This window comes from Ictidomys tridecemlineatus, chromosome 15 (genome assembly GCF_052094955.1).
Source record: "Ictidomys tridecemlineatus isolate mIctTri1 chromosome 15, mIctTri1.hap1, whole genome shotgun sequence".
NCBI classification, from domain to species: Eukaryota; Metazoa; Chordata; class Mammalia; order Rodentia; family Sciuridae; genus Ictidomys; species Ictidomys tridecemlineatus.
In genome coordinates this window covers 10839985-10866129 of record NC_135491.1, presented here as the reverse complement: position 1 = coordinate 10866129, position 26145 = coordinate 10839985, and the positions used below count along the sequence as shown (strand labels likewise).

The window sequence follows — 26145 nt, the reverse complement described above, 5'->3', positions numbered from 1 at the left end:
AGGACCTCGTCTGCCGCCTCCGGGCCCCGCCCACCCAGGGCGCGTCCGCCCCAGCGCCGGCGGAAGTGCGTTCGCGACGTACCCGCACCCCTTTGCACGGCTCCCCATTTCCGTTTCCGGTGCGGGCCGCGCGCGAGCGCAAGAGTGGGAGGCGGCGACCAGCCGGTGAGTGCAGGCGTCGGGCCCCGACCACCTTGGCTTTCGGGCGGCGCCAGCCTAGCTGTCCCCCGGTCTCGGGCTCTCCTGGTGGCGCTGTGGGGTCCCGCTGGGCCTGTGCTCCGACGGCCCTCTGCCCGCAACCCCTTCGTCCTGACGGGACGTCAGGCCGCGCCCCTGGCCGGACGGGGGCCCGATTCGCGTCGTCCAACTCGGCCCTGACCCGGGCCACAAGTTCAGTCGCCACTCGTGGGCTCCTCCCCTGTCCACACACACTGACCCCGACTCGGCCCACCCTCTCCCGGCAGCCACCTCCTTCCGGGCATTTTACCTGGATTCCCCTCCCTCCACACAGCCCTTCTTTACCCCTCAGCCCTACTCTCTCTGAGCAGACCCCACGTTCCCCGTCCCTCCAGCAGCATCGTCCATCCACGCCCTTCACCTGACCTCGACCCCCGCCTGCCCGCCACGCCAATGTTCCGGTGAAATTTCGCCCTTCCTCCACCTGCTTTCGTCCGTGTCACTTGCAAGCCCGTCCCCGCACCCAGCCCCACGGGTGGCCCCTCTCAGAGCCCTTTCAGGTCAGAGCCCTTCAGCTCTTCCCCTGGGCATCAGCCCTAGCTGCTCGGGGTCTGCCTCAGACATTCCGTTCCACAACCTTTCATCCCCACTCTGCGCATGGAATCTAGGACACTCCTTCCCTGAGATGCTCTCACCAGACACCTAAGGCGCTTTCAGAATGCTCAAGCTCCTGGGTCCGAGCTGTCAAGGATACACTTGAGCATCAGGCCCGTAGATCCCGGCCTCACTTCTCTTCCCCCTAAGCCGAGACATGGCACCACTTGTTAGTTGACTGGTTCTGCCCATCTGACACTCCTCATCCCCTCGTCCCCTAGGTTGAGGCCTCAGTCTTGGCCTCACCACAATGTGGCACGAGGCTCGGAAGCATGAGCGGAAGCTTCGAGGCATGATGGTTGACTACAAGAAGAGGGCAGAACGGAGGCGGGAATACTATGAAAAGATTGTGAGTGTCCCACCTTTTTTCTGGGGTGGCAGATTCTCTGGTGGGTGGAGCCCTGGTCATCCAGGTACAATTTGGTTGTTCATGGACCTTTATTTTATTATATGTGATGCTGAGACTCGAACCCAGTGCCTCACACATGCTAGACATGTGCTCTACCACTCAGCCCCAGCCCCAGCCCCCCTCATTGTTTTTTGAGCAGGATCAACAGGGAGGGCCTGAGGATGTATGTGTGATAGCACACAGTTTGGGGCAGCCTCTGAGTGCAGATGTGGCATTGGCAGGAAGAAGGGAGGACTTTGTAACACTGAGCAGTGCAGACACAAGACTGCCTCTGCAACGTCATCTGTGTTGTGTACTGCTGTGTTCCTGGGACTCTAGAGTGCTCACCACTCTTGAGGTTTGGTTTGGTACAGAGTAGCCATGCCATACTGATATTCACTAAGTGACATCTGACCACTTCCCTCTCCTGTTTGATGCTTCAGTTGCTTTTGGAGAAAAAAAAACAAACTCCATGTCTTGACCTACAAAGCCCTTGTGGTCTGGCCTCTACTGGCCTCTCTGCTTCTTCTTGGACAGTGCCATTAGCCTTTTTCCACTTCTGCCACCACAGGGCCTTGGCCTGTAATTCCTCCCCTCACTGTTTAACTCCTGCTTGTCCTTGGGTCCCCAGCTTGAAATGGGCCTGTTTACCAGGTTCAATTCTGTTAGATGATTTCACATAGACACTCTGTGTCACTGTGCGGCCTCCTCCTAGCTTCTGGTTCTCTCTCTTCCACCAACTTTAGAGGGCCAGAGAGGTGTTTTTGTTTATTTGTTTGTTTTGTTTTTTTGTTTGGCAGTGGGCTTGAACTGAGGGGTGCTTTATTGATGAGCTATATCCTCATTCCTTTTTATTTTTGAGACAGGCTTTCACTAAGTTGCTGAGGCCTCCTGCCTCCGTTTCCTGTGTTTCCTGGATCACAGGTGTGCACCCCCTCAGGAAAATCTCTCTAAAGCACAAAGCTAACTTTGTCCCTTGCTCAGAAATCTTTCTTGGCTCCCTAGTGTTCAAGCTCCTCACCACAGCCTTTAGAGTGTGACACCCCCCCCACTCCCCCCCCCAGTGCTGGGGATGGAGCCCTGGGCCTTGTGTATGCTAATCAAACACTGTACCACTTAGTTACACCCCTGCCCACCATGGGCTGGCTTTTGCTCCGACCTCTATACTCATGCCACTGCATTCTGCCTCATTACTTTTCTTTTTTTTTTTTTTTTTTTAAAGAGAGAGTGAGAGAGGAAAGAGAGAGAGAGAATTTTTTAATATTTATTTGTTTTTGGTTCTCGGCGGACACAACATCTTTGTTGGTACGTGGTGCTGAGGATCGAACCCGGGCCGTACGCATGCCAGACGAGCGCGCTACCGCTTGAGCCACATCCCCAGCCCCTCATTACTTTTCTTAAGCCATTGTGGCCTCCTTGCCATTCTGTCATTTGCCCAAGGGTTCTGACCACAGGACCTTTGCATGACCTCTTCCCATCCTGGTTAACTTCTGTTCATTATTAGATCTCATTCTTCAGGGAAGTCTTATCTTGATCCTCAAACTGAGTTAGGTGTCCCCTATAAATGCCATCATAGTCCACTGTCCTCCTTTGTGGAATGTAACAATTTGAAATGTATATATAACATAAAGCATATTTATGAATATATACATATACACACCCCCAACTTTTTGAGATTGGAACTAGGTATTTTTGGATCACATTTACATCCCAAGTTTGGATCTAGCAAATGTGGTTTGAAAGAACAGACAAAGAAAACAGTATTAACAATAGTAGTTGCCACTTAATTGCCCCTTCTTTGGCACCAGGGAGGGTTTTAGATGTGTGGATTTTTTTTTTTTTTTGTACTGGGTATTGAACCCAGCAGTACTCTTATCACTGAGCGTACTACATTTCAGCCCTTTTTATTTTTATTTTGAGACAAGGTCTTGCTAAGTTGCCCAGGCTGGCCTAAAGCTTGTGATCCTCCTGCCTTAGCCACCTGAATTGCCAGGATTACAGGTGTGTGCCACTGCTCCTATCTGTGTGGATGTTTTTGAATCTCACAGATACTCAGAGATCAATGCAGGTTGCTCTTATCCCATTCTGCAGAGAGCAGGAAGCTTCAAGAGCTCCTTGCTTGCTATGTTACCCAGGAAGGATCCACTGGGTGGTGAGAAAGACCATCTCTAGTGGTACCAGAATAACTTGAATGTGACTGATGGCAGGGCATGGATCTGTGTTGGTCATGGTTGAGTCCCCAGCAGTGGGTCAGAAGCCAGTAGCATTCAGGCAGTAATAGCTACCATTTATTATTGTGGTATGGTGTGCCAGGCTCCATGCCCACTGCTTTGGTACATCTTTCTTAGTTCTTCCAGCAGGCCTGAGAGGTAGGCAGCAATGATGCAAAGGTGATGACCAGAGGAGCCATTTCTGTTTGGGATCTAAGCTACTTGTTTGTGGTTCTGCTGCGTACAGGTCCTCTTCCCTGTGTTGACTTGAGGTCTGAGAGCTGCTCGGGTTCTAGTCATCGTGTCTTCACCCCATCCAGCAGAGAGGAAGAAGGGAGAGAAAAGGGACAAAGTTGCTCATGTTAGTTAAGAAAGTTCCTAGAGGTTTTCCCATGATCCTTTGCCCATATCCCATTGTCTGGAAAGTAGTCCCATGGTCACCTACAACTCCAGGGAACTAAGAGGTGTAGACTTTGTTCTGGGTGGTCTTGACCAGGTACGGAGTTCTGTTATTACCAAAGCAGGGGATTGGGATTATTGTCAGTTAATGGAAGACAAGAACAGCTCCCTTGAGCTAAGTGTGATGGCTCACGCCTATAATCCTAGCAACAGGCTGAGGATCACAAATTCAAGGGCAACCTGGGCAACTTAATGAGACCCTGTGTCAAAAACATGAAGGGTTGGGCGGGGGTTGTGGCTCAGTGGTAGAACACTCACCTGACACGTGTAAGGCACTGGATTCAATCCTCAGCACCACATAAAAGTAAATAAAGTCAAGGCATTGGGTCCGTCTACCACTAAAAAACCCAAACAAACCATAAAGGGCTGGAGTGGTAGAGCACCCTTGTCCTCAGTACTACTGCCCAGAAAAAGAAGGAAAAAAAAAAAAACAGGCGTGGTGGCACACAGCTCTCTTGCAGATTTCTTAGTGTTGGCCATGTAGACCTCTGAGTGTGAGCCTGCCTAGAGGAACCACTGTCCAGTAAATATTACCTCTTATTGTGAGTGAGAGTAATTGTGGTAGAGTGGTAGCATAGAGCTGGAATTTTGATCTAGGCCAAGGGGTGGCAGAGAGGAAAGAAAACTCAGGAGGCCTGGGATTCTGGGCTTCCTTCTTAATAAGTTGCCTCCTAGCTTGATTCCCCTCAGGACAGTGGTGGTGGCAGCCCCTGCTGCTAGACTGGGAGAGCTCTGAAACAAGTGTTTGTGGGGTGCTTTGTGGTACAGGCCTGTACAAGCAGCCAATGTCCCTGCACAGGAACGTGATCTGCATTCAGAAGTGTGCTGCCAGGCTGTGGGAGAGGGCTGGCCAGTGGCTGGTGGCTGCTTTGAGGAGGGGATGGGCTGCTTACGCAGGCCCCCCATCATCTTGGGCTGAGATAAGAGACTGAAGGGCATCTGTGAAGAAACTGAGGGTGGCTGATGGGCTGAAGGAGTGCGTCTGGACACAGCTGCTTTCTCTCTTCCTGATTTGTCCTTGGTGCCTCCTCTTTCCCTGTTTCAGTTTGTACCTGACTCTGGTTCTGTCATTGCTCTTTAGTCAGTGGTTTGATTAAAGAAACAAAGTCCTCTGTTGACATGAAAATGGAAGATAAACAGATGGCCAGCTGTAGGAAGGTCCAGGCTGGCTCCCCAGGCTGGGTCAGCATTCCCCTAGGCTGCACTGCACATGCTAGGTCATTTCTGTGTGGGACAGGTGTGTGTCCCACACTGCACTGTGAACCAGGAGGGCAGGGCCGAGGCCATCTCAGTCATTGCTGTGCCCTAGCATAGGGCCTGCTACATATTGGTGCCTGACAAAAAAGTTGAGTTAGCAAGTGAATGAGTGAACTCCTCTGACCCCACCTGATCCTAGAAGCAGGGTTGTCTTAATGGTTCAGAGTAGATTTTGGGATGGGTGCAGTGGTACATGCCTGTAATCCCAGTAACTCAGGAGGCTGAGGCAGGAGGATCGAAAATTCAAAGCCAGTCTCAACATTTAAAACCTTGTCTTAAAGTAAAAATAAAAAAGGCTGGGGATATGGCTCAGTGGTTAAGTGCCTCTGGGTTCAATCCCCAGGACCACAAAAACAAGGAGACGTCTTGGAAACTTGGGGCAGGTGCTAATTCTCGAGCTGAGCAAAAAGAAAGCAGATTTTGGCAAGTTGGCAGGGTAATTCAGTGGTAATGTGCTTGTCTACTGTGCATGAGACCCTGGTTGATCCCTGAAGCACCTCCTAAAAAATGAGGGGTTTAGATTTTTTTTTTTTTCTTTTTGGTACTGGGGATTGAATCATGGGTGCTCTACCACTGAGCTACATCTACCCAGACCTTTTTTTTGATACTGAAGATACCTCATGTATGCTTGCCTTGTATTCTACCACTGAGCTGCAGCCCCAGCTTGGATTTTGGGTCATGAAGAGACGTTTGTGCACCAGTAGCTCACATGGCCGAGTGCTATTGTAAATAATGTTATAGCATTATTTACAACAGCAAAGAGGTGAACGCAACCTAACTGTCTGTTGGTGGATGATTGGATAAAGACATTTTGATGTATGTACTTACAATGGAATATTATTCGTGTTTATAAAATTAATCCTTTCCATTTGCTACCTTGTGGACATTATGCTAAGTGCTAAGTAAAATGATCTAGTCAAAAAAAGACAGTACTGCAGGATTCCATTCACAGAGGTAACTAAAACAGTCAGACAGAAACTTAGAAACAGAAAAAAGAATGATGGCTAGAGGTGGGGAAAGGGGAGTTCAGAGGGTGCAGAGTTTTAGTTTTGCAGGATGAGAAAGATTTAGAGGTTTGCATAGTCAGCACTTAAGTGCATCTAGTTAATACCATTGTACTGTACACTTAAATGTTTAAGGGTTCAGTTGTGTTCAGAATATGGACAAGGCCCTGGGTTCCATCCCTGACACCACAAAAAAATAAAATAAAAATAAAAATTTAAGCCAGCCATGGTAGCACACACCTGTAGTTCCAGCTACCCAGGAGTCTAAAGCAGGAGGATTGCTTGAGCTTAGGAATTCAAGACCAGCCTGGGCGACAGAGTGAGATCCTGTCTCAAAATCAAAAATAGAAAGGGTTGAGGATGTAGCTCAGTGGTAGAGGCTTGCTTAGCATATGTGTAGCCCGTGTTCCGACCCTGGCAACAGAAAAAAGAAAAAAAGGGGGGTAGATTTTTGTGCTTTAATTATGTGCTTTTTACAACAATAACAAAGTTACTTTAAAATTTGAGAAAAAAAGTGAAAATTAAGGAGTCAATGTTGGAGTCATGCCCATCTGGGTTCAAAATCAAGTTCTTATTGGTTCTGTGGCCTAGGCATGTGGGTCTCTGCTCTGAGCCCCACTTTCCTCATCTGGTATTTCTCCCTGGTTGACTGAGGAAATGTAAAACGGTGCTCAGCTCAGCTCTTTTCTTTTCTTTTTTAGAGAGAGAGAGAGAAAGAGAGAGAATTTTTAATATTTATTTTTTAGTTCTCGGCGGACACAACATCTTTGTTTGTGGTGCTGAGGATCGAACCCGGGCCGCACGCATGCCAGGCGAACGCGCTACCGCTTGAGCCACATCCCCAGCCCCTCAGTGCCTTCTTTTAATATGGTTCATTGACTTCCAGAATTTGCCAGCAGAGCCAGGCCCCAGACTCTGGAATTTTATTCCCAGAAATCAGTGTTTTTTACTTTTGTGATACTGATCTCGTCAGGGTTTTTTCCTCACTTGCCAGATTCCATATGGTGTCCTTGAGTCTTGGCTGTGGGAACTGGGCCATTGGCCTGGAGCAGCCCCAAGAACACATTGAGCTCTGGGTCTTAGGCCTGCCGGGGTGGAGGGAGCTGGATGTGCTGGTGGCCTGACCTGAGGAATTACAGGAGCAGGTGATGCACAAGGTGAGGGTTGGGGTCCAGCAGTGCTGCCCCAGCTGGTCTTGAGCGGGTCCCGCCTCAGTCTCTTTTGGTGTGGAATTGGGAGCTGACATGGTGCCTGGTGCAGAGTGAGTGCAGAGCCAGCCTAGCCGCTGTCAGCTGTAGTCCTCAGATGCCCTCGGCTCTGCAGTCGCAGGATGTGCCTGCTGTTTGCTGAGAGGGGAACCATAAGGAGAGGACGCCTTAGAAACTTGGGGCAGGTGCTTGTTCTTGAGCTGAGCGGCTTGGTCTCCTCTCTTGGTGAGGATTAGCTCTCCCTTCCTTATTCTGTGCTCCTGAGTGTCCTGTGGGCCTGGCCCTGGGGACAAAGCAGTGAACAAACAGATCCCTGCCTCCCAGGAGCCGGTGCTGGTACCTGTGCTGGTGTGGGAGGCGGGTGGGGGCAGATGCGTGAGGAGAATGTGGGTTAAGGGGATAGAGTAAATAAGGGGGAGCTGAAGAAGCGGTGTAGACAGGGTGTCAGGAAGACTCTCGGGGGAGACCCGGAGTAAGCGAGGGAGCAGCCAAGGCTGGTGAGGGGGAGTGCAGGCATGCCAGGAGGCTGGCATGGGCTGCAGCCTTGAGGAAACTTAGCAGTGAGCGGTGGGTGCTGCTGCTGCTAGACTTCTCCCTTTCCTGTCATTGTTGTGATGACTTGGACTTGTGACCTTGGACCAGGGCTCAGACTGGAGGGCCATGGACTTGGGACATTCTCCATTGTCGCGGTGTTCTGTTGAGGAAGTCCTCTACCACATGGGTCCCTGGTGTCGAGTGTGCAGCTGTCTCAGTGCCTTCTGGTGTGCGTTGTGCAACCAGCAGTACCTCAGCGCTTAGCAAAGTTCCTTCACCCCAGAGAGCAAGCCTGCCCCACAGCAGCCTGTCCCCTCGCTCCCCACTGCCACCTCTAGGCAGCTACGCGTCTCCTCTGTCTCTGGTTTGCCTGTTCTGGACATGTCATGTAAGTGGAGTCCTGGGGTGTGTGGCCTTTTGTGATGGGCTTTTTCCTTAGCCCAGTGCTTTCAAGGGTGTCAGTGCCTCTGTTCAGGTGGCCGAGTGCTCTTGAACTGTGTGGACATACCCCATTTTGTTTTTCACTCATTGATGGACATTTTAGATTGCCTTCACCTTCTTCCTTTTATGAATAATGCTGATGTGAACATCAGAGTACAAATATTGGAGTACCTGTTTTCTCTTCTTTTGGATATGTATCTAGAAGCAGAATTGCTGGGTCATATGGTAATTCTTTATTTAACTTTTTCTTTTTTGTTTTTGTGGTCCTGGGTTGAATGCAGGGCCTCACACATGCTAGGCAAGTGTTTCTCCACCAAGCTGTGCCCCAGCCCCGCTTACCCTTTTGAGGAATCAAATTTCTCCACATTTTTGTCAGTACTTGTTTTTGTCTTTTTAATTTCAGCTTTCCTAGTGCGTGAAGTACTACCTCATGGTTTTGATTGGTATTTCCCTGGTGACTAAGGATGTTGGTCATCTTCTTCTGTTTCCCAGTCTTGTTACTCTGGCCCAGGCTGAAGTGCTCACACCTGGTTCTGTTGGGAGATGAAGAGTTGCTGGGGCTGGGGGTGTGTAATATTCTAGGCAGGGGCATGTCAGTACTGTCTGTGTAGAAGATTGGTCCAGAGTTCAGATCCCTCACCACTGTCTAGGAAGGAACTGGTGTCCTGTTCTAGGGTTAGGTGGCCCCGTTAGTTAAGCTGTTGCTGCTCTGCAGGTTGGTTTGCCTCTGAGGTGTGGCCCATTTGACATTACAGGCCAGGTCACCCCTCAACTTGATTATAGGGATGGGACCTGAAGTTCACTGGGTGGTGACCTCTGTTCTGTCTACCCCATGCAGAAGAAGGACCCAGCCCAGTTCCTGCAGGTGCATGGCCGAGCCTGCAAGGTGCATCTGGATTCTGCAGTGGCCCTGGCCGCAGAGAGCCCGGTTAACATGTGAGGCTGCCGTGGGGGCAGGAGTATGTCTGTGACTGGGGACTGGGCATCAGAAGGAACTAGGAGGTGGTGTGGAGTCAGCGGCAGAGATTCTGGGATATAGACAGGCCTTTGGGAACTCAGGCAGGAGAGTGAAGGTGACGGTGAGGGAGCATGTGGGATTGGGATGGTGGCCCTAGCTGGACTTAGAAGGGGATGGGTGGGACCAGGCCAGAGGCTCAGAGGAAGCAGAAAGAAGGTAGGTTGCCAGAGTGGGGTGCAGGGTGACAGGCTCCTCAAGTAGCCTTTAGTACCTGGCTTATGTTCTCTGCTGTTGCTTGGACCTGAGAAATGGAGCCCCATTCTCCCCCTGGGCAGTCAGATGGTGGTTTCTTCAAGGTTCCAGGAGCCTGACTGTAGTTTCAGAGTGCTTTGCAGCATCAGGGACTAAGAGCTGGGAGTGAGGGTAAAGGCCACGCTATGGGTATCAGGGGCAGCAGGCCAGGCTTTCAAGCACCAGGTGGCAGGGAGCAAGTGCTTGTGTCCAGTGGCCCCTGAGCTCTTTGCTTCCCTGCTCTCATCCTCCCCTCTTCAGGATGCCCTGGCAGGGGGACACCAACAACATGATTGACCGCTTTGATGTCCGTGCCCACCTGGACCACATCCCCGACTACACCCCCCCACTGCTCACCACCATGTAAGCTGCCTCCCCAAGGGGTTGCCTGAGGAACCAGCAGCACGTGTCCTTGCCCCAGCCTGCCTGTCACCTTCCTAGGAAGGAAGCGTGCAGGTGGGGAGGAGCACTCTCCCCTCCCTGAGCCTGGGTGCTTCATCCCTCTTCCTGCTGGCTTGGAGTGGGATCCATCCCTCCCTCTGATCTCAAGATCTTGACCTCCCCAAAGCTCCCCGGAACAGGAGTCAGACGAGCGGAAATGTAACTACGAGCGCTACCGAGGCCTGGTGCAGAACGACTTTGCTGGCAGTGAGTGATTTGGGCAGGGAGTGGGGAGTGGGGGGTCCCTGGAGACTGGAAGACCTAAACAAGTTTGGGAAGAAAAGCATCCAGGTACTTTCTACTAAATGACCTGCTGTTCTGGTCATAGCTGTGTCAGAGGCTTGCTCTGTCTCCAGGCCTTTGTCTCTGGATTGGCTCAGAGGGTGTCAGCTGAATCAGACATACCTGCCAAAGTCACCGCCACATTCCTTATGCTCCCATTCTATATTCTTTTTTTTTTTTTCTTTAAAAGAAGAAATGGGAAAAATAGCAAGCACATGTGTATTTTTCCTTGCTTGAATCTGTGAGATTGTCAGGACAGAAGAGGAAATTTCGCCTTGTTTTAAATGACTTATCAGACAGCATTCGGCAGTTTGCCAGGTGTCCGTAGACATCCAGAATTCTCCAAAGCCAGCCTTACCACTGTTACCCTTTTATTGTGTAAAAGCAGAGGCTTGGGGAGGTGGCTGCTTCTTCTTCTTCTGGGCTGCCTGGGGACGTGGCACCCAGCAGACTTGTGTTTTTTTGTCCCTATTATCTGTTATCCCTGCACAGTCACCAGCAGGGTCGGGTCGGGGTGGCATTCCACTTTACAACAGGATGTTGAGGCTGAGTGGTGTCTGAGGAGCTGGGGTTCTCCCTGCGTTGTTGACCACCGCTGCCTCCCAATGGAGAGCTCTCCACCCATATCCCACAAAGTACCGGAGGTTCCCCTCTTGGTCTCCCTGAGCCCTCTGCTTGGTTTGTCCACACCAGTCCCTTACCTGGAGGGCTGGCGGGTCAGGCCCAGCTCTAGGCCCATACACCAGGCTCCACACGGGGCTCTGCTCCCTTGTTTGTTTCTGAGGTGTTCAGAAGTTGCCAAAGTGCTAGAAGTCACTGAGGCCTTGGAATCAGGGGAATCTGTCACTGTTACTGTCATTTTTACCATCACCTGAGGTCATGTGGGTTCTTGGAGGTGTGATTTCCTTAGCTCTGTCTCTGCATTCACTCATTTAATTCCAGAACGGTGAGGGCACCTGGGACTGGCTGGTGTCGTTCTGGGGTCAGGAGCCTAATAGGGGAGAGGGAGCAGCAGCATAGGCACAGAAGTGGTGGTAAGGACAGACTAAGGTGATGTTATAGCAGATGGCACACTGTTTTCTGAGGAAAGGTAGGACAGGGTTTGACTGGCATGGTCAGTGAGGGATAGAAGGTGCTTCCCAGGGAGGTGAGGGGCCGTGCAGGGCTCCAGGCTGGGCACAGAGGCTTGGGGTGGGCACTGGAGGAGACAGCCCATGTGGCTGGGGCCGGGCGGGCCATGACGCTCAAAGGAGGCAGGTCAGCAGGGCCCTCTCCCGGACCGTGTAGAGGGGGCAGGAATGGGAAGGTGTGCTAGAGCACAGCAGGGCCACGCTGCTCCCCAGATAGAATAGCCAAAGCCTGTGGAGGGAAGGAAGTAGTCACCCAGGCTCCCACAGTGAGTCTGGGGTAGGGGGATAGGAAAGGCTGGTATGTTGTGGAGCTCCCGGAGGAGGAGGGTGTTGGGAGGCGAAGGAGTGCCTGGATCATTCCAAACACTTAAGATGAACCATGGGGAGGCACTACCCAGTGGAATGGTCTGTGGGGTCCAAGTAACTTCTAGCATTCAGGAGAGCAAGGTCCAGCCAGAGGCCTTCATAACTGTAATAATGGTAGCAGTGTCCAGGTCCAAAGTGCTCGCTCTGCCTTACGGAAAAGTAAATTGAGGCACAGTGGGGTTAGGTCACTTAACCATAGTTGCACAGCAAGTTAGTGGTATAACCAGGGCTATATTGTTGCTGTGTCCCACCAGAGGGGTGTGATTATCTGGAGGTGACTCTGCCCTTGGCTGCACTTGGATTGCCCCTGCCCTCCTGCACCCCACTGCATTCTAGCGGCCCCCTGGACTCCCCAGCATCCTCTACCCCTCCTGATACCCTGTATCTTGCTTGCTGCAGTCTCAGAGGAGCAGTGCCTGTACCAGATTTACATTGACGAGTTGTACGGAGGTCTCCAGAGACCCAGTGAGGACGAGAAGAAGAAGTGAGTCAGGGTTGGGGTGCTGCAGGGTTGGGGGAGCAAGGAGGGCTTCGAGCCCCACCAGGCTCAGCCTCTTCCATCTTCTGCATCACAATCTCACCAAAGTCGAGGACAACACTCGGCACACAGTAGGTGCTCGTGCTTAATCAAGGTGTAGAAGAGGAAGCAGTGGCTAAGGGACAGGGTTTGCCAGAGGCTTTCTTTCTTGCTGCTTCAGTAGGGTAGGGGGCAGCCCTGGGGGTCAAGCACAAGGGAGGGTGTCCCCTTGGAGTCTGATGTGCTCCTCTGTGAACAGGAGCTGTGAGGGGTGCAGGAAATCAGGCTCAACAGTGCGCTGTCCTGCTGCCTGCCGTTGTCAGCAGTAGCTGATGGCACTCTGGAGAGCTGGTCTCAGAGTGGCGTCCCTCAAGGACTGGCCTGGAGGACTGAGGCCCTAGCTGACACAGCCTCCGGGGTGGGCATCTCTCCACAACAGCTGTGGGCAGTCCTGTTGTCCTCCTTGCCCTCCGCCTGCACATTTGCTTGGCCCTGCCATAGGCTCTGTCCCCCTCCAGGGTGGCTCCTGCTTTGTCCCCTCATGGTAGTTGAAAGCCTGGCTCCATGGAGGTGCCGCCCTCAGCTGTTCCTTCCCTCCTGCCCCTGAGGTTCCCCTGGTTCCTGAGCATGGCTACTTTTTCCATCAAAGAGTTTTCATGGGGCTGCACTGGGTGCTTCCAGAAGTCTCTGACCTCACTCGTGACCCTTTCAGGATAAGGCTGGCACTGAATGGTGGCAGGGAACACTGACTAGATGAATTCAACCATGGGCCCTCACAAGGCGCCTGCTGTTCCTTGGGCCCTATCCTCACGGACTCTTGGTCTAGTCAGGGAGACAATCCTATCCCCTGGTAATATTGACCCAATGTGGCAAGGCTGGAGACCCAGCCTGGAGGGGTGGGTAGGAAGGGACATGCAGCCTAGGCTGACCAGATGGTGCTATGGAACTTGAGAGGCCAGTGTGCAGGGCCTTCCGTGGCCCTTTTCTCTTCTGGGCATTGCCCCGGCTCACAAGGTCCCCCATCCCAGGCTGGCAGAAAAGAAGGCTTCCATTGGTTACACCTATGAGGACAGCACCGTGGCCGAGGTAGAGAAGGTAGCAGAGAAACCCGAGGAGGAAGAGTCCCCGGCCGAGGAGGAGAGCAACTCTGACGAAGATGAGGTCATCCCCGACATCGGTGGGGTCCCCTCTCTGCCCTCCCCACCCACAGTCCCTGGGCATCGTTTTTGTGTCTTGTCCCTGACCCTCTCTGGGACACCCCTGCTTAAGAGCCCTCTTGTCCTCTCCCTGATCCAGGACACTCCTGCCTCCTGCTCATCCTTGTGTCACCCATATCTTTGCTCCCAGCCCCCTCTGTGCTTCTCTGGCTTCCTGTGTCTAGGACACTGTTCTTACGGTGTGCTCCCCACCCAGGTGTAGGTTCCACTGTCTTCCCCGGGGTGGGCTTCTCCCTGCCTTTCCTTCCTATTCTCTTTTTCCTCTGGAAAACAAGCGTTCATCCTTGGACAGAGCCGCCCCTCATCCCCCAGCATCTGTTGGCCCATCCGCTCCAGGCCCTGGCAGGTTCCCCTCCCACCTAATAACAGCAAGCTGACCTCCCGCCTGTCCCAGCCCTCTCAGCCTGGCCTGCACCCTGCCGGCCGCCTGTGTGTTTATTCTTGGGCAGAGCCAGATGTCTAAGTCCTTCCTCCTTCCTTCCATGTGTTTGTCACCCACCCAGCTCCTAAATACCTTCCACCCACACCCTGCCTCCTGCTCACCCTGTCTCCTCCGCCATGTCCGTCCCCCTGCTCTCCTTCCTCCGCACCTCACTCATCCATCCACCCACCCACCTGCCACCTCCTAGTTCTGCTTCCCCAGCCCCCACTGCCCACTGTGTGTTTTTTGGTTTCTGGCCAATCCCCAGGCCAGCCTGGGGGAGCTGAGCTGAGTTGAGCCAGCCCCTCCCTGCCAGTTCCTGCAGGCTGGTGGCTCCCTGTCCATCCTTCTTCACGGGGCACTGCCCCTTCTTCCTGTCCTCTCACTTGGCCTTGACTCCTGACAGCCTTTCTCTTGGTGCAGACGTGGAGGTGGATGTGGATGAACTGAACCAGGAGCAGGTGGCAGATCTCAACAAACAGGCCACAACCTATGGCATGGCTGATGGGGACTTTGTCAGGTGAGGCCTGTTGCCGACACCATCCTACCGTTTGGATCCCAGCCTGGTTTCTCTCTGTCCGTATCCCAGGTACTAACAACTGTTTGCTCCTGAGCCTAAGGGTTGGGTACTTATGACACAGCTCTGCAGAAACTGAGTCTGCACCCAGAATTACTTAGCTTGGCATGCTCAGTAACCCTTTTTGCCGTGCCCCAGGGTAAATCTGCCCGTTGAAGCTGCCCCGGTTCGTAGCCTGGTGTACGACACCCCCTGGTAGAGTGGCTTCATTCACTGGGTCAGTCCCTCAGCCATTGCTGCTGAGCCTGTCCTTGGGCCATGCCTGGGCCGAGCTCTGCTTTCATCCTGAGGAATGGAGCAGTGAACTACAAATTGAGTAAACCCAGGTCTAAACACGGCATCTCTGTCCAGAGCCCTCTGTGACTCCCACCCCACTCAGGAGCAGCCAGCATCCTCGCCTCTGCCACAAGGCCTTACCTGTCTGGTCCTCTGTCCCCTCCCTTACCCCAGGTCCTTCCACTCTGCTTATTGCTTCTGCCCTGTCTCTGTGGCCTCTCACTTCGCAGAGGCCTGAGGCCATCTGACCATGGGCCCGTCCATCTGCCATTTACTCTGCTCTTCACCCTGCCTGGCATCTGCACAGCCTGCTTCCCAGGTTCCTCTCAGATGTCATGTTCTCTGTGAGGCTTCCCAGTCTCTCCACTTTAATGTGTAGCTACCCCTGTCTGGATCCTGTCCCTTCTTGTGATCCATGTTTCCTGTCAAGCTTGGTGCCATCATAGGGACTGTGGTCTGTATTCCCATGGTCACTGTCCCTTCTTCCTTAGTGTGCCAACCCACAGAGGGGAATCTTGGTGCCTAAGCCAGCACTGGGCACATAGGAGGTGCTCAGTAAGTTATGATGATGGGAGAGCAGGCACCACCGGAGGGCATGGGCCCTCACTTTCACTGAAGCCTTTGCGAGGGCCAGCACCCCTATGACCTGTGCCCTCCGTGGGAATTCTCATTCCCCTTTGCAGGATGCTTCGGAAAGATAAGGAGGAGGCAGAGGCCATCAAACATGCCAAGGCCCTTGAGGAGGAGAAAGCCATGTACTCGGTGAGGTCAGGGCCAGGGTGAAGGGGACAGGTGTGTCTCAAGGAGTGCACACTCCTCACCAGTCTGGCATGCCCCTGCCCAGGGCCGTCGTTCCCGGCGCCAGCGGAGAGAGTTCCGGGAAAAGCGGCTGAGGGGTCGCAAGATCAGCCCACCCAGGTAGGGCGTCTCCCCTCACCTCTCACACACCCCACCAGCATTAGTCTTGGAGGCTGCAGGGAGGAGGGAGCAGGGCAGGTCCAGGAAGGCTCTCTGGAGACAGACTTGGATCTATTCCTGGGGGGCATTGAAAGGCCTGAGGTGAAGGTTTAGTGGCAGGAATGACTTAGAGGGGCATGTGGACACTTGTTCAGCTGCTCCCCTCACCTGGCTGGACTTGGGGCTCTTGCCATATTCCCCAGGAGCCAGTTGAGAGTTGATATCAGGCTGCTGCTATGGATGGCTGGTAGAATTGAGGCCTGAGCTAGGAGATACGGGCAGGACTCTAGATCCTGCTCAGTTCTGGAGCCTAGCCACCTCCTCAGTCAATAGTTGGATAAGCAACTCCCTTCTCTAAGCCTGCGTTCTCCTTTGGAAAATGGTGGCTATTACTTTCCAGGAGAGAGGATTGGGCCAGTACCCACATGGAGGTCTTGGGGCAGTTTTGAATAGAGCAGTTGGGCATGGGGGTCTATGTGGTAGGCCTAGGAGCCCCAGGCAGACTCATGCCTCTTTCCACACATCTGTTGAAGCCAGTGTTTGAGTGTGGCTGCAAGAGGTGAATGACATGTTGTGGCTCAGGGTTTAGTGTGGAAAATGTTCATCAAAGGATGGTGCTGAGCTGGGCATAGTGGCATATACTTGTAATCCCAGTGGCTCAGGAGGCTGAGGCAGGAGGATTTTGAGTTCAAAGCCAGCCTCAGCAACTTAGCAAGGCCCTAAGAAGTTCAGTGAGACCCTGTCGCTCATAAAAGTACAAAAAGGGGCTGGGATGTGGCTCAGTGGTTAAGTGGCCCTGGGTTCAATCCTCGGTACCAAAAAAAATGGAATTGATTCTCACCATCACCGTCATCAGCACAGGGGCACATGTCAGTGTCATGGGTAAAGCACAGGTTTAGGGTCATGGGTCTGGGTTTGGATGCTAGCTCCCTTCATTTATGAGCCTTGTGACATGAGGCAGGTGACTTCATCTCTTGGGCCTGAGTTTCCTCAGCTGCAAAAAGTGAATGATCAGAGTTGTTACGGGGAGCCACCAAAATAATCTATATTCATCACTTAGTGTCTGGCATATAGTTTGCAATTAAAACTCGGCTGTTTCAGTCTTATCATTCTTATCAATAAGTCAGGACCTCCTTGAAATTATGGATGTGGGATGGGAAGGAGGGACCCTTCTAGACTCAGGTCAGGAGACAAAGCAGGGCCAGGGCTGTTGAGTTCCCTATTGCTTGGAGTCAGGGAGGATCTGAGATGTTGTTGGGGGGTGGGCCCTGGCACTCAGATCTGATGTGGGGATAGATGGAGAACCAGGGCCAGACTCATAACCTAGGGAGAAGCCCCTTCACTATGCCAGCTCCCTGGCCTTGTAAACTGAGACTTGGGACTAAGCCTGGTACTGTGCCTGTTTAGATCACCTGCCCTTACTCTTACCCCCTTCTCTCCATAGCTATGCACGCCGAGACAGCCCCACCTACGACCCCTATAAGCGGTAAGTTCCCACCGTCCAGGGAGGGGCACCATTCAGCTCCCTCTGATGGAGGGCACGGAGGTGAGGCAGGCCAGTAGGAAACTCCTTGAAGGCCAACCTCTAGTCACAAACTGCATGGCTTACTCTGTGAGGGTTCATGGCTCTGTTAACATTTTTGTGTTTTCCCTTTTTTTTTTTTTTTTTTATTTGAGTTTCCTTAAATTTTTTATTTAAACATAATAGTTTTGTGGTAAACACAGTCAAACATAGCAGAAAGGTGTGACTCAGAAATTAAGTGTCTCTTTAATCTCAACTCTCAGAAATACCAATAGGAATAGCAGTGGCTGAGCCTGTGTGCTTGTCTACGGTGTGGCCTGGGCAGGGCCTGGGGGACAGGTCTGTCTTACCCCACTTCCTTTGTCTTCTACATCTCTGTAAAGTCCAGTTGCATTCAGAGTGGGAGTAAGGATAGGGTCTTCCTCAGGCTCAGTGAGCTGAGGCGCTTTTAGCTTTCTGTGAGATCAAAGACCGACCAGGGCAGCACACACTCTTATTTTTTACAATGGAATTAAGCTGCACTTATTTTAGACCTTGCTCTTCACCCATCTATCTCTATTGAGAAGAACTTTCAGGAGAAATACAAAGGTCTGTTCATCCCACACCTGTAATCCCAGTGGCTCAGTAAGCTGAGGCAAGAGGACTGCAAGTTCAAAGCCAACTTCAACAATTTTTTTAAAAATATTTATTTAGTTGTAGATGAACATGCAGTATCTTTATTTTTATGTGGTGCTGAGGATCAAACCCAGTGCCTCACACATGCTAGGCAAACACTTTACCACTGAGCCACAACCCCGCCCCTAGCCTTAGCCATGTGGCTCAGTGGTTAAGCACACCTGGGTTCAACCCCCACTACCTCCCACCAAAAAAAAAAAAAAAAGAAAAAAATCTGCTCCTTCCATCTTTTATCTTTTTGTGCTGCTGGGGATAGGTGGAACCCTACCCCTCCTACATGGTAGGCAAATGCTCCATCACTGAGCTCTTTATCCAGTCCTTTTTATTTATTTTGAGACAGGACCTTGCTAAGGTGGCCAGAGTAGCTGAACTATAGGGTGCACCACCTGGTTTCATTGTGTGTATTGGGGGGGGGACGACTGGGGATGAAACCCAGGGATGCTCTACTACTGAGCTTCATTCCTAATTGTTTTTATTTTTTAAGACAAGGTCTCAGTTGCCCAGACTAACCTGGAACTTACCAAGGCTGGTTCTGATACTCCTGTCTCAACCTCCTGGTCACAGGGATTACAGATGTATGTGTCTCTGTGCCTAGCTTCATCCTTTTTTTTGTACCAGGAATTGAACCCAGAAGCACTTAACCATGGAGCCATATCTTCAGCCCTTTTTAGTTTTTGAGGCAGACTTTCTGAGTTGCTTGGGACCTCGCTAAGTTGCTGAGCCTAGCTTTGAACTTGAGATCCTACTCTCAGCTTCCCAAGCTGCTGGGATTACAGGCCTGTGCCACCACACCCAACAAGCTCATCCTTTTTCTTTTCTTTTTTCTTTTTTTTTGCTAATCTGTGTGTGTGTGTGTTGTAGATGGACAGAATGCCTTTATTTTATTTTTATGTGGTGCTGAGGATCAAACCCAGTGCCTCACGCATGCCAGGCGAGCGAGCTACCACTTGAGCCACATCCCCAGCCCCGGTGGTGTGGTGCTGGGGATTGAACCCAGGGCCTTGTGCATGTGAGGCAGGCACTCCACCAACTGAGCTCTATCCCCAGTCCCCGACATCCATTTTTAATAGCCACATAATGCCAGAAATTTTCTGGCATTTCTTTTCTTTTTAAGCGTTTTGTGGTGGTGGTGGCGTCCTCACAGGTGGCCATCTCCTCGTCCCTTCCACCCTTTCCATCCTTCCCTGTGCCTGGGGCCGTCATTTCCCTTGCGCTGTCTCCTCACTGGATAGCAGGCTGGAGAAGCCTGGGCCCCTGAACCCTTCTTCCTGTCTGCCTGCAGGTCCCCCTCAGAATCCAGCTCCGAGTCCCGCTCCCGCTCGCGCTCCCCGAGCCCAGGCCGGGAGGAGAAAATCACCTTCATCACCAGTTTTGGGGGCAGCGATGAGGAGGCAGCTGCAGCCGCCGCTGCTGCTGCCGCATCAGGGGCCGCCACAGGGAAGCCCCCTGCGCCCCCTCAGCCTGGCGGCCCCGCACCGGGACGCAATGCCAGCGCCCGGTCGGTAACGCTCACGCTGCCCGCCCTATGCCCCGGCCGTCGTGGGAGGGCCCTGGGGCAGAGGGGGGCCCCAGCCCAGGCCCATGCTGACTGGCCCTCCGTGCCTCGCCTGCAGCCGGCGCTCCTCCTCCTCTTCCTCCTCCTCTTCTGCCTCGAGGACCTCCAGCTCCCGGTCCAGTTCCCGTTCCAGTTCCCGCTCCCGCCGCGGTGGGGGCTACTACCGCTCCAGCCGCCATGCCCGCTCCCGGTCCCGCTCCTGGTCCCGTTCCCGATCCCGTTCCCGGCGCTACTCCCGGTCTCGCAGCCGTGGCCGGCGACACTCAGGTGGGGGCTCCAGAGATGGACACCGCTACTCACGTTCGCCTACCCGGCGCGGAGGTTATGGGCCCCGGCGCAGAAGCAGGTGCGTGAGGTCATGTGTATGTGGGGGCAGAGAAGCGGCATGGTTCGGCATCCCAGGGAGGCCAGGCTTGGGGGACCTGGCCAGTCTGAGGGGTCAGGCACAGGCCACTGTTCTTTCTTAGGAAACTCTGGGTTTGTAGGGAGAGGCCTAGGTGCCTGCTCTGTTCACCCGGCGCCAGGCCAAAGACAGTGGACCAGAGACATCACCATGTGCCTCTGTCACTGCTGTTAGGAGTGCCTATGCCCTGGGAGCAGAAGTCATGGATGCCCCAGTGTTTCCTGCAACTTGCAGTGGGGGACCCAGGAAAGTGGGGAGGCGTTGCTGCATGTGTGGGTGCAGCTGGGGAGGGAGGCAGAAAAACTAGGGCTCCCTTTGTGGAGGAGGTAAGGTTTCAAGCAGCACTGAAGCCTGTTGAGGAAATAGTCACCAGGGATCAGAGCATCCTTCCCCTGCCAGTCCCCTTACAGGGTAAGAAGTCTGATTTAGACAGTGAGAGTGGTGGGGGGAGGAGGGCTGCCTGGGTACGAGCTGTGACTATCATCAGTGTTATTGCCTGCGTTGTAGAGTCGACTGCACCGTCAGCTTTGTGCAGGCGCCCCTGGTGTACTGGCAGCTTGTGTTCCCTTGGTGGGCTCTGGACCCCAGCAGCAGGCCTGGTGTTGCCAAGTGTTCAGTTTTTCAAGAGAAGTTGAGAGTCTGGATATTTATTTATTTACTATTTTTTGGTACTGCAGATTGAACCCAAGGGTGCTTAACCACTGAGTCACATCCCCAGCCATTTTTACTTTTTATTTTGAGACCAGGTCCCACCAAGTTGTCGAGGCAGGCTTTGAACTTGTGATCCTCCTGCCTCAGCCTCCTGTGTTGCTAGGATTATAGGTGTGCACCAAATGTGCCTGGCCGAGTCCGAAATTTTTTTTTAAAAAAAAAACCTTTATTATTGTCATGTTCTAACAAAAATAATAAAAACAGCTACTTTTCATTGAAAAAAAACTTTATTATCTTTATTTATTTATTTATTTATTTATTTATTTATTTATTTTGAGAGAGAGAGTTTTTTATGTTTATTTTTTAGTTTTTTTCGGCAGATACAACATCTTTGTTTGTGTGTGGTGCTGAGAATCGAACCTGGGCCTCATGCATGGCAGGCGAGCGCGCTACCGCTTGAGCCACATCCCCAGCCCCTATTATTTATTTTTATGTGGTGCTGAGGCTTTGAACCCAGCACCTTGCACATGCTAGGCGAGCGCTCTACCGCTGAGCCACAACCGAGTCTAGATTTTTAAAACTCTTATTTTCTTGATATTTACAAAAATATTAACTTTATAAATACCCATGATGGATTGGACACAGTGGTATATGCCTGTAATCCCAGCTACTGGGGTGGCTAAGGCAGGAGTATTGCAAGTTCAAGGCCAGCCTCCGTGGCTTAGACCATCACAAAATAAAAAAATGAAAAAAGGGTGGAAGTTTAGATCAATGTAGACACTTGCCTAGCATGTGTTATGCTGGGTTTGATCCTCTGTACCACAAAAAAACACACACAAAAAATCAGGATGGCCCTGGCAGAGCAGGCTTGTGTGGCTTGGCACTGGCTTGCAGGTCATCCCACATGGTCTGACCCAGGGTAACCACAGGAGCAAGACTGAAGGAGGGAAGTAAGGCTTGGTCACACTGATGCCAGCCTAAGGGCAAGCCCCTGCTCAGAAGGTGACAGGGCTGCGCATGCTCACTCCTGAACTTGCAGGTCTGTGCTGGAGACTGGTGCAACCCCACCCCCACCCCCTGTAGCAGGAGAACACCCTAGGAAACTATGTGCCCCACCTTGGGATGGTTATGGTATGGGGCCCAGTCCTGCCCACCCATAGGTTACATCCCCAGAAGTCACAGCTGGGTGTCTAATGAGGACAAGGAGCGAGTCAGATGCTGGAGGCCGCGGGTAACCAGGGGACAGCTTGGGGTTTCTGGGATAAAGCAGAGGATCACATCTGGACATATAGGACCTTGCAGGTGGACTCCGGTGTGCAGGTAGGGGGTGAGTGTGTAGGGTTCCTGGAGCCTCACAGCCGTTCTCCTATCCCCACTGTACCCTAGGAGCCGCTCCCGCTCAGGAGACCGATATAGGCGGGGTGGCCGGGGCCCCAGGCATCGCAGTAGCAGCCGCAGTCGCAGCAGCTGGTCCCTCAGCCCTTCCCGCAGCCGAAGCCTGACCCGCAGTCATAGCCGAAGCCCCAGCCAGAGCCGTAGCCGCAGCCGCAGCCGCAGCCATAGCCAGAGTCACTCACCATCGCCCCCAAGGGAGAAGCTGACCCGGCCAGCAGCGTCCCCTGCTGTGGGCGAGAAGCTGAAAAAGTGAGCAGGGATCGGGCTGGGGAAGAGGGTTTCTAGCCTCAGGTGGGGACTGGAGCTCCCTTCCCTCTGAAGGGAACTTGGTCCTACTCCCGGAGGTCTGGGTGGGACCTGGCCCTCATCCAGGGTTGGTCTAAGGACATCGCCACATGGAGGCTCTGCCTTGGAGGTGTTTGGGATGGGAACCTTTCCCTTTGGGGTCAGAGGGGGACAGGGTCACTTCCTGTGGGATCTGAGGTCACGACCTTGGCTCCTGGGGGCTGTGCTGGGGGTGTGGGGTCAGAGGTGGCAGTTGCCACTTCTTCCTCCCACCAGGACCGAACCTGCCGCTGGTAAAGAGACAGGAGCTGCCAAAGTCAGTAAGAATTTGGAACTCGCCCGTCTAATTCCCGCCAGCAGCAGTGCCCAAGAGCTGGGCCCGGTGGGCCTGCAGGGGGGCCCGGGTGGGCCGGGAGATCCTGTCCCAGGGATTGAGGAGGGAGGGGGCCAAGGGATCTGCCTTCAAGAAACCATGTCCCCTCCCTGCCTCACTGTATATTGGGGCTCCAGTGTCCCTGAGCCTCTCAGAGCCTTGTGGCAGGTGTTCACAACCTGTCCCTTCCCCCACAAGTCCCAGGCTCTTGCCTGAGGTGGGTTGGGGGCTCCGGGACACCCACCCCTCCTGCCTCTTCTCCCCCTCCCCCAGCCCAAGCTGACGCCGCAGGAGAAGCTGAAGCTGAGGATGCAGAAGGCGTTGAACAGGCAGTGTACGTCCTGCCCTCCCCAGGAGGCTGTGTGCCTGCCCCGCTGCCCAGTGCTGAGGGCCCAACCCGCTTGGTGGGGTAGGAGGGTGGACTCCAAGGGAATCCTCAGCCATGCTCCTTCCTTCTGCAGTCAAGGCGGATAAGAAGGCTGCTCAGGAGAAGATGATCCAGCAGGAGCATGAGCGCCAGGTTAGGGGGAGGGCGTGGTTGGGGTGCTGCTCAGGTGGGTGCTGGCCTGGCCATGCCTCACAGCTGGCTCTGCCGTAGGAGCGGGAAGATGAGCTGCGCGCCATGGCCCGCAAGATCCGGATGAAGTAAGGCTGCCCCCCACCCCGGCCTCCTGCCGCCACCGGCTGGAGCCCTGCCCAACCTCTGTGGGTGGATGAAAGTCGGCCCTCACCTGGCCCACAGGGTGTGCCTGGCCCTTTGGCTCCTCTCCCTCATTCTGCTCCCTACATCACCCAAGATCGCCTCCTTTGTTGTCCTCTTGGCCCATGGCAGTTCTCCCCTGATGCCCCAACCCCTCACCTTGCACAGGCCTCCATGACTGTCCCACCCAGAGCACCCTGCCCTGCTGCCCTTCTCCCTCACTGTGTGTCTCGCTGAAGCCTCCGGTCTGCTAGCCAGTCCTGTGACAGGTGCCTGGCACCTGGCCTGCTGCTGGGGATGGGCTTTTCTCCTCTGCTTGCTTCTCCTGCAGTGTGCTGGTCAGGAGTTCTGAGCTTGGGTCACAGACTTGATCAATTTCAGCTGTGCTTCTCTCTGGTCATATGGCCCTGGGACTCTCTCAAAACCTCACTTGATACTCTGAAGTAGGACAGTCCAAAGTGTCTACCTCTCTGGGCAGGCCAGGAGGTAGTGTCCATAAGACTTTGGCTTGCCTAGGACCCTTGGGCAGAACTGGGGGTGCAGCTGGGCATGGTGGTGCAAACCTGTAAACCCAGTGTCTCCAGAGGCTGGGACAGGAGGATTGTAAGTTGGAAGCCAGCCTCAGCAATTTAGCACAACCCTGTCTCAACAAAAGGGGGACAATTGGGAGACAGCTCAACTCAGTGATAAAGTGCCCCTGGGCTCATTCCCTAGTACCCCCCCCAAAAAAAAAACAAATCCCTAACTTCGGGCAGCAAGGCTACCTCTGAGCAGCAGCACTGTATGTGCGGCAAAGAGGGGACTCCGTTGTTGTGGTTCCATCCCGTTGTTGCTGTGAGTCTGTGGGTGAGCAGCGTCCCGTGTCTGAGGTGGGACTTCCCCTTCTGTAGGCAGAGGTGGTGATGCTGCCACGCCCATGGGGTCTCCTGCAGGGCTCAGCACGGTGTCTGGTGGGTGGGAAGGCCTTATGCTTGATGTTCAGAGCTACTGCTGTTCCCATTTTTGTCATTGTTGTGTGTTGAGCTTCAGAGGATGCTTTGTGCTGCCATTAGCAAGTGGAGGAAGAGTTGGGCATGGTGGCACACACCTGTAACCCCAGATACTCAGGAGGCTGAGATGGGACCCCAAGTTCGAGGCCAGCCTGGGCAACTTCGCAAGGCTCTGTCTCAAAAGTGTGGGGTGGGGTGGGGCTGGGAATGTAGTTCAGTGGTTCAACCCCCAATACTGCGGGGGAAAAAGTTGAAGGATTGTCAGGGATTGGGGTCTGTCACACTTAGCCACCCAGTACTGTGGGCCTTTGTCACATTTGATCTTGTTTACCCATCTCCTAAATAGAGAAGGAATCCTTAACCCCAACATAGGCTTGTTGGGAGGATTTGGCATGATTGGGGCCAGGCATGGAGATGGTACCCAATAAACACAACCATTGGTTGCCAGTCCTGACCACTCAGAGGGTGTGCATGTCCCCAGAGTGTGATGGAAATGATAGCAAACTGTCTGGCCTACCTTGGGTGTATTTGACCAGGCTTTCCTTGCCAGGGCCCCCTGGAACTCCAGTCCTGACTGCCAGCCAGTGTCCATTTCCAGGTGGGGACAGCAGTACCTGCCCCCTTGGTTTAGGGCTGTATTTGACTCAGGTGTCACATGACTGGTGTTCATAGCAGGTGCTCACCTCACCCCCTGGTTGCCTCCACTTTCTCCCTGCAGAGAGCGGGAACGTCGGGAGAAGGAGCGAGAAGAGTGGGAGCGCCAGTACAGCCGGCAGAGTCGCTCGCCCTCCCCTCGCTACAGTGAGTGCACCTACTTGTCATTTGGAAGAGCTAGGCTACTTTCAAGGCTGGAGGGCTCTGGGGTGTTAAAAAAAAGAAGTCAAGAGCTGGGCATGGTTGCACATGCCTGTAATCCCAGTGACTCTAGAGGCTGAGGCAGGATTCCAAGTTCAAGGCCCATCTCAGCAATTTATTGAGACCCTGTCTTAAGATAAAACATGGATTGGGACGTAGCTCAGTGGTCAAGTGTCCTTAGGTTTAGTCCCCACCACCAAAAAATGTTAGCCCAGTACAGTGGCACTTATCATCCTGGTTACTCAGTTGTATGAGGCAGGAGGATCACTGACTGAACCCTTGGAGCAGCCCAAACCTCATAGTGAAACAAAAACAAGTGCCAGGCAGGATCACACCAAAGACTGCGGCACGTTCCCATTCACCATCTATAAAGTGGTATTTTTGAGGTGCAAGCTTGAATGTGGGCACAGGTGATGGCTGCAGACAGCATGTCTGCAGCACCCTGGTAGACTGCAGGAAGCGTTGGTCACCTCGGTTGGGAATAGCCGCCTTAAGGACCCCATTCCGGGTCAGGGAGGCGTCCTTGGCCCTGGGCAGGGGCTTAGTCTCCACCCATCCTTTCCTTTCTAGGTCGAGAATACAGCTCTTCCAGAAGGTAAGGCAGTCTGCCTGGCTCCCTAGGGCAACCCTCCACTGGCTGGGAAATTATTTTCTTGTACTTGGGTGGGAGGCATCACCCCTATTCCCCCATCCTGCAACCTAGAATGGGGGTTGCTGGCATCATTGATTGATCGGGAGACCACCTAGTCCAGGCATTGCTGCACATGCTCACAGCAAAGCTGCGTCCTGACCTGCTGACCCCCACCCCTACCCACTACTGTATTTCTCTCTGCAGGCGCTCGAGGTCTCGGTCCCGAAGCCCCCATTACCGACATTAGGCAGAAGAATAGGGGACAGGGAGGGGGTGGGGCACAGAACTCAAGCTGTGATGCTGCTGGTTTTCTCTAGTGAAATAAAAGCAAATGTTATTTAATGCC

General features: G+C 53.2%; 1 protein-coding gene across 4 annotated transcripts; it reads left to right on the top strand.

The window, feature by feature from the left end:
- The first annotated feature begins 15 nt into the window (after window positions 1-15).
- Clasrp (CLK4 associating serine/arginine rich protein) lies at window positions 16-26145 on the top strand. 4 transcript variants are annotated; one of them, XM_021735188.3, is made up of 22 exons: window positions 16-165; window positions 1053-1180; window positions 9171-9268; window positions 9843-9944; window positions 10150-10229; window positions 12200-12284; window positions 13346-13494; window positions 14379-14475; window positions 15492-15570; window positions 15653-15726; window positions 17210-17251; window positions 19245-19460; window positions 19576-19863; window positions 21958-22215; window positions 22528-22567; window positions 22898-22958; window positions 23086-23144; window positions 23223-23269; window positions 24864-24911; window positions 25032-25114; window positions 25739-25763; window positions 26004-26145. In XM_021735188.3, the coding sequence occupies exons 2-22, from the start codon at window positions 1082-1084 to the stop codon at window positions 26044-26046; spliced, it is 2073 nt and encodes a 690-aa protein (XP_021590863.1). In that variant the 5' UTR covers window positions 16-165; window positions 1053-1081; the 3' UTR covers window positions 26047-26145. The 4 variants fall into 4 exon arrangements, 2 of the variants coding, with proteins under 2 accessions (XP_021590863.1, XP_005338266.1); XM_005338209.4 differs by lacking the exon at window positions 24864-24911; XR_257997.4 differs by lacking the exons at window positions 24864-24911; window positions 25739-25763; window positions 26004-26145 and having other exon boundaries at window positions 22528-22571; window positions 25032-25062.

Excerpts from the sequence above, each read along its gene's own strand:
- Clasrp (XM_021735188.3), top strand. The coding sequence starts at position 1,082 with ATGTGGCACGAGGCTCGGAAGCATGAGCGGAAGCTTCGAGGCATGATG. Across the intron at positions 9,945-10,149 it reads CCCCCACTGCTCACCACCAT|CTCCCCGGAACAGGAGTCAG; the intron begins GTAAGCTGCCTC and ends ACCTCCCCAAAG. Across the intron at positions 23,145-23,222 it reads AGCAGGAGCATGAGCGCCAG|GAGCGGGAAGATGAGCTGCG; the intron begins GTTAGGGGGAGG and ends GCTCTGCCGTAG.